Source organism: Hyperoodon ampullatus, assembly GCF_949752795.1.
Source record: "Hyperoodon ampullatus genome assembly, chromosome: 1".
NCBI lineage: Eukaryota > Metazoa > Chordata > Mammalia > Artiodactyla > Ziphiidae > Hyperoodon > Hyperoodon ampullatus.
The window spans coordinates 45498160-45517806 of NC_136914.1; the positions used below are offsets into that span (position 1 = coordinate 45498160).

Sequence of the window (19647 nt, forward strand, 5' to 3'; positions counted from 1 at the left end):
GTTCTGGTCCCAGGCCATTTACCAAGCAGCTTGATGGCTAGAGGAATCAATCACTTGGTAAAACCTTTAAAGCTCTTCTATTTTGTGGTTTTATAAGGTTCTCTTGTCCGCATTTCTCCCCTCGCTGCCTAAATTTAAAAAATTTTCTCTACTATATGCCCTAAAACTCCACCAGCTAGAAAGTGAACATGAAATGATTCTCAGTCAATCACACAATCATATGAGTTAGACTGATAAATTTAAACCTTCATATTGCTAGTTAAAATCAACAGTCCCAGAAGAAATGTACATCTTGATTTGGAGAGAGGAGTGAGGGGAAGCTCCAGGGCACAGACCATGTGAAGGTGGGAGGATCGGAGCTGGGACTGGGCCAGCCTTACTGGGAATAGTGTTGTCTGTTATTGACAAGGCTGAGTTTCCTCCATTCATCCCCTATCATCTAGGGCACATGACTGCTGACCTCCTGGGGCCCAGGCCCATTCCAAGCAAGGATAATTGATAGGGCTCTTTGTTAAGGCAAAGAAAAGAGATCCTATAGATACTACAGCACCTAGGAATTGTGCTGAAAGAAGGGGCCAATCCTGGCGGTGATAAAACTCTCTTCCTTCATGCCTTCCATGAGGGCAGAGTAAAACTCCCTTCAGGCTCTTTCCAGATGGACAAAGGACAGGCTGAAAAATTAACGCAAGGAAAACCAAGCACTGTTTGCATCATACTCTGAACTCTCTGAATAGAGGAAGTTCTATTTGTAAGATTATCTTGGTAATAGGCCTGCACTCCCATCTCCTTATAAAATTTAAGGGCAGAGCTAAGGGATCCCATCGCAGCAGGGCTGGATTTATCTGTAAGCCAAGAGAATGCTCTGAAGGAAGAAAAAGCATTTTACAAATCCTGAGTCTCTGTGGGGACATCTAAGAACCCTGTGGGTTAGCCTTATTTCTCATCTAAGTTTAAACTGTCTGAGAAAGCAAGCTGCCCTGCTAGCTCTTCTCTGCCCTGTCCAAAGGCCTTGATCATTTTTGAATACGTGGAGAAGGGTTGGTGGTGCCTATTATTTTCCAGAATTTTACGAACTTTATTTTATGGAGTCGGTTCAGGAAATTACTGTAATTAAAAATAATCCTCTGGGATTTCGCTGGTGGCACAGTGGTTAAGAATCTGCCTGCCAATTCTGGGGACACGGGTTCGAGCCCCGGTCCGGGAAGATTCTACGTTGACGCGGAGCAACTAAACCCATGCGCCACAACTACTGAGCCTGTGCGCCACAACTACTTAAGCCTGCGGTCCCAGAGCCCATGCTCCACAACAAGAGAAGCCAATGAGAAGCCTGTACTCCACAATGAATAGTAGCCGCCACTTGCTGCAACTAGAGAAAGCCCGTGTGCAGCAACAAACACCTGACCCAGCCAAAAATAAATAAATTAATTTTAAAAAATCCTCCTAGGGGCTTCCCTGGTGGCACAGTAGTTGAGAGTCCACCTGCCGATGCAGGGGACACAGGTTCGTGCCCCGGTCCGGGAAGATCCCACATGCCGCAGAGCGGCTGGGTCCATGAGCCATGGCCACTGAGCCTGTGTGTCCGGAGCCTGTGCTCCGCAACAGGAGAAGCCACAACAGTGAGAGGCCCACGTACCGCAAAAAAAAAAAAAAAAAAAAAAAATCCTCCTAGTTATCTAGTTCTATCCATTTACCTAATACTGATTTTAACAGCTAATAGTTTGTAGTTTCCCAAGAGAACAGAATTTCTTACTTCATTGTTTCTTATTAGATCTTAAATGTTTGAGTATTACAGAAGCTCCAACACTGCTAATGTCACACCTCTTTTTAAACTCTCCCGCTTGCCAGAGATTTGTTATTTACATATCCCTCTACAGTTTTCTCCCTCTTCTGAGTTGTTTGCCTTTTTCTTCTCTGATCTTTTCTCTTTTGCGGAGGTCTTCCTGGACTAGGATTCATGGAGCATTTGTAGCCCAAGGAAAGGAGGTATCCATCCTCACAAGACTGATCCATGCCCTTGCTGGTTTCCCTCCATGTAGGACTTCCTGTAAAAGGTATGTCAAATTCAGGAGTTTACCACTGTCTGGACAGTCTTCAGAGAAGGTCCCCATTTTCAAGAAATGAAATTTGACAAAATGCAGAAGTGGACTCTGATCATCACGTGTCTGGGTCTTGATATTTTAAGCCAAATAGTGATTCATTTGTGAATGACTAGGTGTGAACAGGCACTTTATATATGATTTTATCTACATAAGCCAGCATAATTGCAACAGCTGCCATGGCAAAGATGTGTTCTACACAACAAAGTATTTTTGTAGTCTTTGGAAACTATGCTTTCTTCATCTAGCACCTTTGAAATCATACAACTGGTTTTGCACAGAGGGTATTATCTGGTTTCTGGTCTGGGTAGCAATCTCTCTTTACTATAAAGAACTCTATCCAGTTGTGTGGCACGGGATTGGAGGGGGTAGCTGAGCCTTTATCACTTCTTTGTCTCCAATCAAATAGCAATTAGCCTCTTATCCCTTCCCTCTTCAAACACAGCAAACAAAACACAAAATTGCCAGACAGGAGGAAGGGAAGTTTGAAGCACAAATGCAGGATGCTGTATTTACTTGCTAATTCACCTTTCTGTCCAGCAAGCTGAGAAAGTGCTTTCCCAAACCACAGACTCTCAGATCCGGACCGGCCAGTTCTTGTCAATTAGTCCAGACCCATTACTTCCTGATGAGGACACTGAGGTCTAAAAGGTGGGGAGACTTCCCCCAAAGCCCGAGAAATCTAGGGAGGGTGAGGTTTAGCCCACAGTCCTCCCATTCCTCATCTAGTACCCTTACAGAGTGTATTTCAGACTTATCCCATGACCTTAAACAGTCAGTCCCAGTTTTTCTTTTAATGATGGATTTTTATATTGTTTTTAAAGATGGAGTTCTTGTCATGATTATTAGTTGTATACTAATAAACACAGAGGTGTGTTAATCTAATTAATAATCATAATAAAAACAAAGCCCTCAGTGCTTTGGATTTCCTTTGCTGATCTCTGAGGATAGTACCACCCATGAGAATGGATCAGAATCACTTGAATTTACGCTCATTTCCAAAGTCCAGGTATTGTAGGGGGACATGTGAGATTTATTCAACTCCAATAAAGCAAAAACCTGTGAAGCTCCAATACCAAGACTGATAACTGGCTTGCTCATGGGTTCAGCATATATGTACTGAACACACATGAACTCCCCACATGGCTCACCTGCACTTACGAGGATCCACAATCACATTGCAAAAAAATGAACAATGCCTATGGTCCTCCAGCTGCTGTGTCTCAACCAAGTTAACAACACACTCTGTTGAACTGACTTTCCCACAGTGATTCATCCAGAGAAAGATGATTTCACGCTAACTTTCATTTTCTCCAAGCAGCGTAGGTGGAAGGAGGGAAAGAAAGCAAACTTGGTTTCATGGTAGAAAACCCAATGGTTTGGCACTCTTCAAGGAACACATAATTGTCTTGCTTATTCTGAGAAATATTAGTTCCCTTCTTTAATTCTCTAAATTGTGTTCCATGAACCATTACCTAGAAGTCCTAAAATGCTGGATGTTGTGTACGTTTAAACTTAAGTACGCTAACAACTAACTATTCTAAGACAGCTGCCTCGTGCTGCCTAGAATGTGAATACACATTGGGATGTTTCATTTCTTTTTAGATAGAAGCTCAGAGAAATGAAGCAGGGTTTCAGCCTTGTGGAGTGGGGTTTAAGCCTGCTGAAGGCTGCTAGCACTAAAGAGGGAATTGGCTACCTGGGAATTTCCTCATTGCATTAAGAAAAAAAAAATGCATCCTTTAAGACGAGTTGATTCTTAAGTACAGAATTAAGGCATATTTTTTTATAGTTTTTTTTTTTTTAGATGTTGGGGGTAGGAGTTTATTAATTTATTTATTTTTGCTGTGTTGGGTCTTCGTTTCTGTGCAAGGGCTTTCTCTAGTTGTGGCAAGCGGGGACCACTCTTCATCGCAGTGAGCGGGCCTCTCACTGTCGCGGCCTCTCTTGTTGTGGAGCATAGGCTCCAGACGCGCAGGCTCAGTAGTTGTGGCTCATGGGCCTAGTTGCTCCGCGGCATATGGGATCCTCCCAGACCAGGGCTCGAACCCGTGTCCCCTGCATCAGCAGGCAGATTCTCAACCACTGCGCCACCAGGAAAGCCCTTAAGGCATATTTTGAATTAGGGTCTATTTTGCACGGAGCTGGCCTTATTTGCTAGTTTTGAATGACAGGTCCTTAATCTGCAAGGTTTGGATACATACACCTCAAACCACAGCATCTCTTCTGTTAACCTTGTGTAGAGTCAAGTGATCTTGATTACATGAAGCAGAGAACTGAGGCAATTATCTAACCATTCAAACCCAGAAAAAAATTTTGGCTTGACCTATCCAGGAAGTGCCCCAATTTTCTCTTAAAACTCTGCAAGCCCAGGTCTGACAAAAGTCTTTCCTTTTAAAATGTCTTAAGGGTAAAATTAATAGAGTCACCATCAGAATCTCTGAGTTTGATATGTTTAGTTAGTTTCCAGGAAGCACATTTTTCTCCAGGAAGCAAATTCAGGAATTCCTTTGTACCCTTAGCTCCAAAAAAAAAAATTAGCCTAACACTCTTTTCTATCCTTGGTTGTGTGCTCTCCATCAGAATATCAAGACACGTTTGGAATAGAGGCAGAGGCTTTTGTTGAGACGGGCCACAGGGTAAACAGAATGCACTGAAGTGGAAGGCAGAGCATGTCAATCATCTACAGTTGAACATTCCTGTACAGCTTAGCAACTCAGCTTCCAGTGCTGGGCTGTGCTTTCTTGGGATTCTAAGTGCAGGAGGCAGATGGGCAGAAATTGGAAAAAGAAAGTACAGAAAGAAGCAAAAGTGTGTTAAAGGTACAGGAGGGGTGAGGAAATAGCAGGGATGTCAGAGCCCGGTCCAGTGGAGAGGGAAAGCTGAAAACCTTCAGAGAGAGGCAAGTCAACCCTTTTCCAATGATTTTCTGTTAGATGAAAGGCGGGCCACAGCTGGGGAACTCAGGCCTGTGTCCCCAGAAACAAGGGACACTTCAAATTGTGAAAGGAGCTCTCTGCCTTCCCCACCCAACCCAGCTGGTTGTGAGGCTCCCTCTGGCCTCAGCTCAAAGCCTGCTGCTTAGGAATTCAGGGCGTACCTGGACAGAACTCTTCCTGAATCCACATCTAGGGGCTGACATCATGTGATGCTGCTTATGCTTGTGTTTACCCAGGCTTCCACCCGGCCACAAAAATGATCTACGCACCTAGACCCAAACCCACAGACGGTGCACAGAGGAGAATGGTGACTGATTTCCACAGATAAGTTAGTACCTGGTTTAAACCACTGGCTTATCTGGACATGAAAATGAGAGACAGGTATGAGAATGGTAACTCTTTCTGTGAAGACTATTTGTTTAAATAGCCTTAGAATCTCTAAGAATCCCTAATTTGTTAAGCCTAATCCCACTTTAGGAAAAAATTTCTCAGTAGCCACATTTATGTATCTAATGCCTTAATAGAGACCTTAGAGCATTTTTGCAAACTCATTGTAATGCTCAGAACAACCACTTAGAGAGTAGAGGTCAGCAAACTTTCTTTCTGTAAAGGGCAGAGAGTAAATATCTGAGGCTTTGTGGGCCATCCAGTCTCTGCTGCAACTACAAGACTGATTTGTAGCAGAAAGCAGCCATGAGGAAGTGTGTAAGCAAATGAATGTGTCTGTGTTCCAAACACTTCATTTATGGACATGGAAATTTGCATTTCATGTAATTTTCATGTATCATGAAATATTCTTCTTTCCATTTTTTTCAACAATTGTCACCTTGTGGCTCAAACAAAAGGGGTAGACTTGGCCAGCAGCCCATCATTTGAAGACCCCCCAACATAGAAGGCTGAAAGATGGACATTGTTGCTGTCATGGCAACACATGCAGGGTGCAGAGTTCAGGGAAAGGCAAGGCAGGGACTAGGCGGCAGTGCTGCAGGGAGCCCTGCTCCGAGGGTTCCAGGACCAGCAGCATCAGCATTGCCTGGGTCCCACCCCAGACCTACAGAATCCACAACTGCAGGTCAGCGAGATCCCCAGCTTCCTTGCAAGCTTGAAGGTTATACTGAAGTCTCAGAAGGCTTGGCAGTGTGATCTCAAGGCTGGGCTCTGGAATTAAAGGTCTAGTTCAAATCTTTGTGTCTCTCATTAGTTATATGGCCGCGGACAAATTATTATTATTATTAATATGCCTGTTTCCACGCCTAAAAAGCAAAGATGATGATCCATGACGAACACTTAGAAGTGCCTGGCAAGTGATGCTTATTAACTGTTTACTATGATTAACTTTCAAAAAATCAAGGCCCACGCACATACTCCTAAAGGCCACTTCCCCAAGGACAGACACATTTTCAGACAGTCACTTGAGTTGAACGACTGAGATTGCAGCTCCCCCAATACCCCCCACCAATCCCATCCATTAAAGAAAACAAAGACACCACAACTCCTGGCTGCAGAGTGTCAAATGTATTGATGGTTGTAAAAGGACAGCTTGGAGACATTTTAGGTCTGCTGAGATGACGTGCAGCATACAGACATGCTCTGTTTTTCTGAAACCATGTCATTAAGTTTGCAAATACATCTCTGTTTTGAACATGATGGTTTTTTTTTTTCATTAGCACAGTTTACCACTACAGTTTCTCCTAGAGTAAATAAATATAATGGCTGTTGCAGAGCCACTACAGATTTATTTAGATGTTTAACAAGGTGAACTATTTCACAATTAGTTCGACCTCTGAGTCAACAGCAAGATGTTTTTCATTTGTTTTGTTCACTGTTCTCATGGGCGGGGGTTATCTTTTCCAATCTGTTCTCTGTTCACATGTTTAGTCGCCAACAGACTATGAAAGGTAGTGAAAAATAAGTCTGTTTAAAAAATTAAACTGTAATTAGGCCATGGGTTTTTTCCCAAGACCCTTAAAGTCAGATAATTTAAATTTACAAGAGGAAAAAAAAAAAGGCATCATGGAAAACTAAGTAACAAAAAAAACTACTGAAAAACACATCTGTAGAACACAGTGGTCAGTTGTAAACAGCTCAGAAGGGTAAAGAAAACAGAAGGTCCTTCTAGAATGTTACACAGTCCAATGACAAACTCTGCTTTTTTTTCTAGTGGCTATTTTCCTACCACAGTGTTAGCTTCATTATTATATTAAATAACTTATATGGGTAAAAAGGAGTTTGCTAACCAGCAGCCAACTCAAAACCTTGTAGGAAGAGGGAGGAGGGGAATTCACAACACAGCCCACGCTCAGGGAAACAAAGTCCGCAGTTGGCATCCAGCCAGCCTGGCCCCTCCCGGCAATACCACTGAGCTGCAGTTTGGGATCTAAATGGAGGGCTTGTTTCCCCTCCCTCTTCTCCCTTTTTCTTTTAAGTTAACAAAGAAACATGGGCTTCCTAAGAGCCAGCACTCAGCTGGGCAAGTCCCATTAGCAGCAAATGTTGAACCAAATTAAAAAACACACACACACACACACACAAAAGAAAGCTCCATCCAGATGCAGAGCTGTGATTCACATGGAAATTCCAAGAGATGAATCATTGCAGAGCTGGGATCTTTAGAGGATTCTTTCTCAAGTGTCCCCAGTGAACATTTCAGTCTCACAAAATTTGAGTCAATCTGTCAGCTGTGGGGAATAAAGTCCCCATCTGCTCTTGAGGGAGCGTGCTTGCAGGGACTTCATGATTTTTTGTGGCACTAGATGCCCGAAAACAAAGGCCAGCCCCTCGATGATCTGCTTGAACGCAGCAGCTAGCAGCAGCCAGCATCCCGTGTGTTAAACTCTGCCCAGGAGGCTGGACCTGAATAATAAAGAAGATAAGATAAGAAGGAAGGTGGCAAATGATCTGAATGAGGATGAAAATCCTCACCTAATACTAGTTTCATCTTTCCCATGTTTGAAGTTTGATTTTACATAGTTTAAAGTAAGTCAGACAAAGACAAATACCATATGGTATCACTTGTATGTGGAATCTAAAAAAATGATACAAATGAACTGATTTACAAAACAGAAACAGACTCACAGATGTAGAAAACAAACTGATGGTTACCAAAGAGGAAAGGTGAGAGGAAGGATAAATTAGGATTTTGGGAATAACATAAACACACTACTATATATAAAGTAGATAAACAACAAAGAAATATTCTCAATTTTTGTAATAACCTATAAGGGAAAAGAATCTGAAAAAGAATATATATATAACTGAATCACTTTGCTGTACACCTGAAATTAAAACACTATAAATCAACTATACTTTAACAAAAAATAAATTAATTTAAAAAACATTTTAAAGAAGGACAGAAAAATATTAAGCATTTAAGTCCTTCAGGTTTTCTGGGAGAACTGCTAGTCACTTAAAATAAATATACATTAGTGGAGATGGCCAAAACTTTGTTTACAGGTAAATCTATACCTTGAGTGGCTTTATATTAACACACACACACACACACACACACACACACACACAAAGGTCATTAATGATAAAAAGCTTTTAGAACCATACTGGTCTCATGGCAGATGGGGTACTTAGTAAATCTGAACGAGTTCACATTCGGTGCCCACTGAGAGCATTTAAATATCAAGCGACAAGAAAGGTGTCTCCCCTCACAGGTGTATTTGTCATTGCCACTGCTGAACCCAAGTGTCTGAAAGAGTGACTCTTGGACCAGCAGGAGAAGCATCTATGTAAAAATATCCTACTGCCTGCAAAGCTAATGTGTGTACACGTTTTCAGGCAGGTACTATCATTCTAGAATAATGAGTCTTAGTACCTATCCACTTAGCATATGTGGGTAGATCCTTTTGCAAAGGATCACAGCGTACTTCTTTTTTATCCTCTTTGGGGGTGCTCGGCCTCAGCCAACACCTGCAGTAACCCAACGTCCTTCCTCAACAGCACAGGCGCAGGTCCAGAGCTGCGGCAGATGTGAGGGAAGACCCTGTGCTCCCCCTCAAGGGCCCACACAGCAGTAGGGAAAAGAAGAAACATCTCCACTCCTTTGCCTATCACCATGACCTGTTGTACGCATAATAATTCCAATGCCTCTGTACCTCATCCCTCCTCAATGAAAGGTTCAAAGAAGGCCTAAATTTTCCTTTGAAACAAATAAAATCACATAAAACCAAATACATCTTAGATACCCTGGCTCATGAAACTTAGCCCAAGATCAAGTTAATGAAGGCTCCCAAGTGACTATGGGAAGAAAAGAAAATGGGCTTGTCAACCTGGTACAAAAAGGCACATGGGACTTCCCTGGTGGCACAGTGGATAGGACTCCATGCTCCCAATGTGGGGGGCCTGGGTTCGATCCCTGGTCAGGGAACTAGATCCCACATGCATGCTGCAACTAAGAGCTCACATGCCACAACTAAGAAGTCCGTGAGCCACAACTAAGGGGCCCTCCTGACTCAACTAAGACCCAGTGCAACCAAATAAATAAATAAATATTAAAAAAAAAAAAAGAGGCACATATTCCCAGAGTCTCTTAGTAGAAATACACATACAGTAATTTTGGTTATAGTAATACTATATCCTGGGCTACTTTTGCCCATTAAAGCATCTCAGATGGTTAAAATACAAACCCACCTATCCTAGTTTTGTTTGAAAATACTACTAGATTAACAACATTTTTAAATTTGGAGAGATTCTGTATTACATTTAAAGTCCCAACTCTCTCCCAAACCAAAGAGGGGACCAAGATCTAGTCGACAAGTGACACACTCCAATTTACTGAACCAGCTGGTACTTGGGTCTCTTTGATCTCAGGTGAAATAAGATTTTACTGTTAGAACTATTCAGAAATACAGTCTGAACTTCTTATCTTTTAGATGAAGAAAATGTGTCAGTGCCCTTTTTAACATACCAAAGGGTAATTTCAGTTCCTCATTCCATAAAATAATGGGAGAAAGAAGAACAGAGTCACTATATATCTGCCAGTACTAAAAAAAAAAAAAAAAAGACAATAAAACTGAAGGATGGCGATGAGGATTCCAAGCCACAAAGATTCAGTTAACAGGAGATAAGCTACAGAGAGGACTTGGAACACGCAGGCAGGGACTCCCTATGACAAGCACGCGGCTTTCTTCACTTAAGGGCAACGTCTTTATTAGATCTGTACAGCAATGAGAAGCAATGAGACCTACCTTAAGGACTTCCATCTGTCTTTCTCTATATGGTTTTCAGGTCCTTCACTCTCATAGGAAGCCAAGTAGAGAGCTACAATGAACCAAAAGTACGAATGCATTAACGCTGAAGTCTTTTCCTGATACATTACCCACCTCCATCCATCCCCCATTCAACCTAAACCAAACCCTACAGCAAAACACACTCTTTAAAATATCAAATTACAACCGGGGAGCTTTAAGAACACAGAATACCACACTTTGCCCCTGACTGACCATTTCAACATAACCCCAAGGGCCTCTTAGGCCAAAAAGGCACTTGGTTAACTAAGACAATTTATGAGGCAAAAAAAGCTTAAAAAGACAAGCCACAGGATGCGATCATACACTCACATTTATGTTCTTTACAAAGAAGAGGGATGGGAAGGGGAGCCCTTCCTGTTAGCTTTTTAAAAGACATTTTAGCAGGTAAAAAGTCAGGTTTTCTAGGCCAGTTTTTCACTCTTCTAATGTTTTTCTCTTTAATACTGAGTCAAAAAGAATTCCAAAGATTTAAAAGCTTGTTATTAATCCTGTTTGTAGAGGCTAATAATAATCAAGTCCCCTCTGGAATGGGTCATATTAATTCAAGATGTTCTTTAGTCATTATCACAAACACTACCAATCTACTATGAGAAATAGTTAATAATGGTATTGATTTCTATAATATTAGGATATAACAGATTAATATAATCAATCCCCAAGTCTTTTACAAACTTTAAATTTCTGGTCAATTTTTTTGGTACACAATCACTGTTTCTGCCTCAAATTCCCTAATGTTTTAACAGGTTAAGACTTTCCACTGTTTGTTTTGACAAACAGCAGGGGCTAGCGATTGTTTTGTTCTTCAAATTACCTTGAATGTCAACATATCATGAAACACCTTTTTTCTCCATTAAAACAAGCCTAAAGAAGGGCAAGTCATCCTTCAATAACTTTCCATTTGTGCCCAAAGCTCTGCAGATCTAATATTAAAAAGAATGTTTAAACACAGAAATGTACTGCTTATCGGTGAATAGTGAGTGCCTGACTCAAATATTTTAGGGATAAACCATATGGTTTTCTGTGCAACAGAAAATTCTAAAGATGGAATAAGTCAGAAGACAGGCCTCATACTACATGAGGAACCAGGCACCAAGCATTTATATGCTGATTTCCTGATCGTAGGGTCTGTGGATGCTGGTGGCGGCCCCGGCTGAACAGGCTACCCACCATCTTCACTAAAGACTGGTACTGTGAGCAAGTACTGTAAGATCTTCCGGTCTCTCTCAAATGGACACTCCACTTGCTTCCATGTCATGAATTCACTCACTTGTTTGGCCAGTTCCCAAAATTTCTAGAAAAGAATAAAATGAAAGTTGAAGTTAAAGGCAGTTATCAAAAATCATGAGCTTGGATGAGACCACTTCATTTTAATGTTCTCCTCTGGCTTCTAATCTTCTGAACTCCATAATTTTCTTAATTTAAGAAAAATTAGCAATAGATATTTGTTACGTAGAGGTAAAAATTTACTCAAGTACCTCTGGACAATAATTTATAATAATGGTGCAGCTAATTTATTCTAGTCAGCATTGTTATCTTCTTACAAATTAGTAGGGAAAGAGAAAACTTGGCTCGAGAACTTCAGAAGCAGCTAAGATGGCCTGGGCTCTCTACAGTTGCTGGAGAAGCTAGTCCTTCTCTGGGCTCAGATCTTGCAGCCTTACCTCAAAGTTGACATGGCCGTTGGGAAGGCGGTTGGCACACCCCTCATTGAGGAAATAAATATCTTTGATTAAAAGACTGAAGAATGGTATCACAATCTAGAGAAAACAAAAAGCTCTGGTCTGTTTTGGGCAAATAAACATTTAGACTCTCATCAAATAATATAAGAAGTTAATGAACAGCATTGACTCTGGATTACAGAGTAGGCTATAATTAATTAAGACAGGTACAGTGTTTTCTTTGCCTCCCATGAGAGCAGTTTCCTTCTTTATATAGTTTTGCATAACATGAAAATGCTGTTAATAACCAAAATGCAGCAAAGACGGGTGGCACTGGGAGGCAGATTGGCTTCACATTGTTGCTAGTTTCCCCCATTTTTCTCAGGGCAATAGCATATGATCCAATCTGAGAGTTCTAACTATAATCAAAGAAAAAACATCTAAAAGAACTCTTACTTTTCATTTAGTTAGAGCAAAATATTAATAGAATACCTGCCACTGCAGGTACTGAGAACTTAAGATGTGTGACCCATCTCTCTGTGAGAAGCTGTACACTGTTTTTATCATTTAGACATCGACATTTTAGATGAACTTTTTCTTAGAGGAACATTTTCTTTTCCCTTGAAGATACTGCTCAAGATAACGTGAGAGCACAGGGTTTTTGGTAATAGTTGCTACAAACTTCCTGTTGAGTAAACCTGGCCTTCTTGTGACAGAGCAAGTAAGCACCTGTTCTCATGGGAAATCACCGAAGTGATTTGCACAATATGTTGTGAGGCAGGCCCAGGTGAAGGAGGAATATAAATGTGCAAATTAAAATTAATGGTTGTTTAAAAAACAATGAGCCTTCTTTAGTAAGACTTTCCTGCCTCACATCTTTGGTTTGATATGGTGGTATTTAATTAATTAATCTAAAATAATAATCTCTAAGAGAGTACTCTAAATTCTAGGAAGCCCAGAATGAACAAAGAACAAAGCTCTTTGTTCTTCCACTTTGTAACTTTCACTTTCTCTCAAACGCCAACATGCTTTTGAAGATTCTAAATGTGCTACAATGTAAATAATGCTGCAGACACAAATCGTGGACCTATGTTGTTTACCCAAGAGCAGGTTTTTGAAGGTTCCCTCAGCGTATGACTCATGTGGTACACCTATACTAGATGAATGACAGGTCTGGAAAACATACATTTCGGCTCATACTTAAAAACATTAAGTATCAATTTTCACTTCTAGGGAGAAATTCAGATTTTCCCCTAAAGTCATTTAAAAAGAGATAGGTTTTGATTATTTTTTGTTTCGTTGATCTCTGAAAAGAGCCAAAAGGAATCTTCAATTTCGACAGCCCTTTTGAATATACTTTTAATCATTTGCTATTGTCTGGAAGTCTCTAAACTGAATTCGTAAAGATCCCCTCATTACCTTCTCCTTCAGATATTACTGACTATATCTCTATTATTTTAGAACTAAACAGCCATGGTAACAAGGATAAAAGCACACCCGAACTTCACTTCTTTGCAAGACCACTTGTCACTGGGGGGTGCTGGGCTTTGGCTCTGCAAGACCTCAGTTTAAAATGCGGCTCCACAACTGACTGGAGTACAAGCCAGGAGTCCGCCAGCTGTGGCCCGAGGGCCAGCCCACCTCACCAACTGTTTTGGAATGGCCTAGAAGCCATACATTTTACATTTTTAAATGGCTGGGAAAATATGAAAAGAATAATCTTTCATGAGCATGAAATTAAATGAAGTTAAAATTCCAGTGTCCAGACAGCTTTACTGGAAAACATGCATGCTCATCCACTCACCTGCGTACCGTCTATGTCTGCTCTCGTGCCACCACATCTGAGCTGAGTAGTTGCAACAGAAACCGTATGGTTTACAATGCCTAAAATATTTAGGATCTGGCCCCTAAGAGAAAGAGTTCACCAACCCCTGGTATAAGGCTAAGAAAGCCTAGTTCCTCACCTTAAAATGGGAACAGTACCTCACTGACTTGTGGTGAGGATTAAATTCAACAACACAGGTTTGACCTCAATTAAGCATTCCCCCAAAACCAATGGGCCCCATACAAGGGGACAAGTATTACTGATGTATCCATAAGGAAAATGAGGACTGAATTATTATCAAGATGCAATATCTGCCTAGTGTAACAGCTTTTAAGGAAGAACTTTACTTCTGTGCTCTGTTCTGTAGTGCTGGGCTACATGGTGCTGATCACATGAATCATTTTATATACATATGTATATATATATAATGTAATAAAGAAACTGTAGGGCTTCCCTGGTGGCACAGTGGTTGAGAGTCCGCCTGCCGATGCAGGGGACACAGGTTCGTACCCGGGTCCGGGAAGATCCCACGTGCTGCGGAATGGCTGGGCCCGTGAGCCATGGCCGCTGAGCCTGAGCATCCGGAGCCTGTGCTCCGCAACGGAAGAGGCCACAGCAGTGAGAGGCCCGCGTACCGCAAAAAAAAAAAAAAAAGAAACTGTAGTATATATACTTGTACGTATATATACTATATATATGTATATATGTGTGTGTGTATATAAATATATACACACACACACACACAGAGTACAATTTCTTCATCCGTTCATCCATCAGTGGACATTTAGGTTGTTTCTATATTTGGCTTTGTAAATAATGCTGCAATGAACAAGGGGGTACATGTATCTTTTCTAAATATGTAGTGTTTTTGTTTTCCTCGGATAAATACCCAGAAGTGGGATTACTGGATTGATCCACTATTAATTGTCTGAACCACTCTTCCAAGAACACAGTGATAGAAACAATCTCCCTTATGATAATTCCTGCGCTGTTCTTTATGCCCATATGCCAGACAGAAGTCTCCCAGTCTTCTTCAACTTGTCATTTCCTCATGGATGGTTCCTTCAGATGTGCAGCCCCTACATAAATCTACCACTGTAAAAATCGGGAGACTATAAGGGCTTCGGACCTCCAGAGTGAAGGTGGATGTACAGGCTACTACAGGAGCAAAAGTTTGCTTTCTGAGAGGTCTTTCAATGAAGGCTTTAGTGGGAGAACGTCTCAAGTAGTAATGTTTTCTAATTCCCTTTCACAATATTCTTGGCAACTACACCTTAAAGGCATTTTCACTTCCACAACTAGAAATGAATGCTGATGATCAGAAATGGAATGGTGAAAGGACTGAAAACCATGCACTTGTACGAGAAGTGGTTAAAAACCAGAAGACACAAGGACTCACAGAAAAAAACAGCAATTTAAAGATCATTTAATGGCCCCGATGTGAAAGATAGATTTTTTTCTATATGGTACCTAGAGATGTGCCACATTGGCCACCTAAACATAATTCAAAGAATATCAAAGATTATATTACTTTATTCACGCTGCCAGGAAGACTTTAAAATAGGAACTGACTTAGGAATAAAGAGAGTCTACCCTCACTTCAAAAAAGAAAACAGAATCCCAATTCTCTTGAATAAGAGATGAATTTTTATCCCCAAATGTTTTCATTCATAGCCTTTGAGACCAGTTGTGAAAAAGAAATGGCGTATTGCTTTAAATTGGTGGTGGGATCATTTGTTTTACGGACTAGAGAACACAATCCATACACTCACACAAAACTGGTTAAAAAACAACAAAACTAAAGCAGACAGAATTTAGTAAATGATGGAAAGGGTAAATACTGGAAAAAGCTATTAGAGTCCCACGAGTACAACATTCAGTGAGATCTTTGTGGGAGGGCTGGACTTCAGAATTACTTAGGCTACTGCTGCAGCTCCTGACCAAGAGAGATGATTCTACAGCCTCTTCCTCGCTAAGGCAGAGGCCCTCTAACTCACGGAGGTCCTGCAGAGAAAGCCTTGCTTCCAACACAGAGAGGTGACGAAAAGGCTGCAGACAGCCTCCCACAGGTCTTCACACTTCAGGGTACTGGGATCCTCCCATGCATGTGATCATTTCCCAAAGCTTGAAAAACTTCTGATTAGATTTTTCTCAAAGTCGTCACAGGAGTACTGGGATGTGGGCAAATAAACTTTATTTTTTTCTTTTTCATCCTCCTCATACTTGTTCTTTCTCAAAGAGCTTTAACCTTTTTAAATTTTATTTATATTTTGGCTGCGCTGGGTCTTAGTTGTGGCACGTGGGATCTTCCTTGCAGCATGAGGGATTTTTTAGCTGTAGCGTGTGAACTCTTAGCTGCGGCCTGCATGCGGGATCTAGTTCCCCAACTAGGGATTGAACCTGGGCCCCCTGCATTGGGAGCTGGAGTCTTACTCTTACCCACTGGACCACCAGGGAAGTCCTGGGCAGGTAAGCTTTAAAAGCTGGTAAACACCCTCAGGCTAAATTGAGATAGTTATCTCTGCTTCATCCCTTCTCTGACCTTGTTTCTTTATCAAAAAAAAAAAAAAAAATGTATTTACAATATCTCTCAAACATATCAGAACTGATATTTTGGATTTTGTTGAGAAGCAATTTAGCATGTTTAAAAGGTGGGGTTTCTTTTTGTGTTTGTTTTTATTTTAGATCATGGTGGCTGAAGCTTTTTGGGGGAAGTGATTGAGAGGCCCTGAAATATTTTACCCTCATTTTCGTTTATTTGTTGAAAATATAGTTTAAGTTAGAAGATGGACAGAATCTAAGCAGAAAATAGCTTTCATTAAGCAACCTTCATCAGCCCATTTACTGCAACCAGGTATTTACTTTTCAAATAACATGATCTCCAAATGTCAAAATGACTTATCCTTCCCATGTATGAAATGTGCCAGTGAAGGACCCTCTGAGTCAGAAGTACAGTTGATCCAAGATAATGTGAAATTGTTTAAGGGCAGGGCAGATAGAGTGAGGATCATTCATCTCTCAGACATCATCGCTGTACTTTCTGCCACCCACATATCCAATTAGTAACAGCAGGCCTAATGCTACAGCAACTAACCTACTTTCTGAACATAAACGACTTAACCATAGGAGGTAAGCTAATTCTTTAAGAGAAAAGGTTACATTAAGTCAGCCACTTTGTGCAGAGTGTAAATGTCTGTTTTCCATTTAATCAAATTACTCTCCAATGCTATTAGTCATCTTAACATAGGACTTAATATTTACCGCTTGAAACACAACTATGACACATTACAAAATAGTCATTTAAATAATGCAATAATAATATTTGCAAATTTCTCCACCAAGTTCCCTTTCCCTCTCCTCCTTCCACCCTTCCTTTAGCACTCCCCTTCCCTCTGTGGCAAGTGATAAAAATGTCTACAGCACGCGGCCTTGCTTTCTTAGATCTAAACTAAAAGAAGCTCGGTACAGTAGTTCACATTTCAGTGCAACACATGGCAACTCTACTATAAATAAAACTCCTTTAAACCCATACCTTCTCTCTGCTGCTATGAGCAGTTAAAGACCTTTGTGCCGCCCCACGAAGAGCTGTTCGATAATTGTAGAAATTGCTTGAAGGGTCCATCTGATGCTGAAGACAAAAGAGAGGAGAGTATTAACTACACACTTCTCACCTGCAGAAAGTTTATGAGACTTTACTTTTAACACCACATAGAAAATTCCAAATAATTCAGGCGCAAAATGTTACGTAACAGCAAAACAGCAGCTCCACATACCTCAAGAACGTCAAACTTGGCTGTCTTCACTTTGGCCCAAGTTTTTTTCAGTCGAGAGACTGGGCTCATATTCATGCCAGCTTCCAATTTAAAATGGAGGGGGAGAAAAAGAAGGTGGAAATAGAGAAATAAGAGAGGTCATTCTAACCTATGTTCTGAAAAAGTGTTCATTACTAAGTGGAAGGAAGTTAACTTTATTCAAAAAACCTGCCAAACGATTTTCCAGAGTAGTGGTCCCATCTCATACCACCACCCATGTCTGAGAATTCTACTTGGTCCACATCCTCACAATATTTGGTTCAACTAGTCTTCTTAATTTCAGTCACTCCCATGTGTGAAATGCTATTTCACTGTGATTTTAATTTGTGTTTCTCTGATGACTAATGATGTAGAGCATCTTTTCATATACTTACTAGCCAACAGTATATCTTCTTTTGTGAAGTGTCCAAGTATTTTGCCCTTTTTTTCATTGGGTTATTTGTCTACTTAGTATTGCTTTGTAGGGTCCTTTATAGATTCTGAGTACAAGTTCTTTTTTAGCTAGATGTATTACAAATACTTTCTCCCGTGAAATGGATTGCTTTGATATTTTCTTAACAGTACAAGAAGGGAATTAAATAATCTTCTATTACCTAGACTGTGGATCTTTCAGGTCTTTGATGTAGATGAACATCTGTTCACTATTTTCATGGAGTAAGCCAGATAGAGACCTGAAGCTTGGCCAGTATTTTTATGGGGGAGATAAAGGGGAAAAAGAATCTTTTTAATGGAAAAAAGAATTGGTGAGAGGGATTTATTAGAATCAAAATTATTGAATTATATTTGGTAGATTCTCTGGCTTCAAACTGACCCTAACTCTGAAGAGTCAGGCAAATATTCAAATATTTACTGAGTACCTAAAATGTGTAGCATAGCCATATCATTTATCATATAAATTAGAATATTTTTTAACGAAAGAGTCATTAACCATAATTGTGGCAAGAAAACAGGTATAAATTGGGAAAACCAAGACACAGTGTTACCCCCTGCCCTATGTTTATAGAATGAACAGTCACTGGCATTAAAATCCCCATGATTTAGGGGAGGAGCAAAGTTTATACGCCGGGCTAATAAGGTCGGAGGATGATAAGTACTAGTGACTTGGGTAGTCAGAAAATGTTCCAGTTTCTCAGGCTGCCCTCTTATCTTGCTGATGGAAATCATTTGATTTAGTCCCAGATCATATATTTCTATAATGCTTGATACACAAGCTACTCAAACACTTTCTAAAATCCTTAATTTAGGCACATATCTCACGTATAAGCCTTTGTACATAAATATTCAGATGAGGATAAACTGACTAAATGTATTCCATGAATTCTTATATACTTAAAAAAGATTATACATACTTGTACCAATTTGGATATTTAAAGCATTCTGGATGTTCTGAAACAAGTCTAGATTAAACAATACAGTTTTCATTAACAAAACTGTACTATCTGCAAATTTTCAGTGGATACATTTCACAGGATCTATAAAAATAAAGGACTCATATCTCTCAGAAAACACTCACAGATTATTGCCATCAAGGAATTAAAGTTGCCAATGTTAAAACACTCCCGAGCTACGTCAATGAAATACTCAATCATCCTTGCTCGGTGCTTCTTCTTTACAGGCTGTATAGAAAGAGAAAAAAGAGGGCAGTTATCCAACATGTAGACCCAACAGATGTAAAATAAGTATGAAAAGATAATATAGAGGGCTAGAAGAAAGAGAAAATTCATTTTCTCACCATGCAGATTTCTGTAGCAACCAAGTAGCTGAGACGATTAAACCATTCCACGTAAGCTTCTAGGTTTCGTGTTTTCTTCCGTTCACTGTAGCAACTCTATAGAGAAAGGAAAGTGAGCAGATGAGTTGGAGAAAAAAAAGAGTGTATTAGGCTCTCATTTTTTCAGATGTGGGCCTTTATTCTCAGTGTGTGAATTAGGAAGGCTTTCTAGGATGAGAGCGGGGGTTGGGAGGGGAAAGAGAGAGAGGGAACCACTAACATTCTTGACTCTCCTTACAGAAATATCAAATCTCTTAGTATAGTCCAGTGAAAACCCAAAGGTCTAGA

At 40.4% G+C, this 19647-nt stretch overlaps 1 protein-coding gene across 2 annotated transcripts in view; it reads right to left on the minus strand.

Moving 5' to 3' along the window:
• Nucleotides 1–7863: 7863 nt before the first annotated feature.
• The window catches only part of RASGEF1B (RasGEF domain family member 1B), a gene marked incomplete at its 3' end in the record, with an annotated part of 33869 nt that continues 22085 nt past the window's right edge, over nt 7864–19647 (minus strand). For both annotated transcript variants that reach the window (XM_079709075.1, XM_079709074.1), the window contains 8 exons: nt 19321–19416; nt 19102–19204; nt 17550–17629; nt 17309–17404; nt 11955–12050; nt 11461–11584; nt 10231–10303; nt 7864–7888 (listed from right to left, as the gene is read on the minus strand). In XM_079709075.1, the coding sequence (XP_079565201.1) occupies nt 7864–7888; nt 10231–10303; nt 11461–11584; nt 11955–12050; nt 17309–17404; nt 17550–17629; nt 19102–19204; nt 19321–19416 (693 nt within the window). The remainder of the gene's footprint in view (nt 7889–10230; nt 10304–11460; nt 11585–11954; nt 12051–17308; nt 17405–17549; nt 17630–19101; nt 19205–19320; nt 19417–19647) is intronic.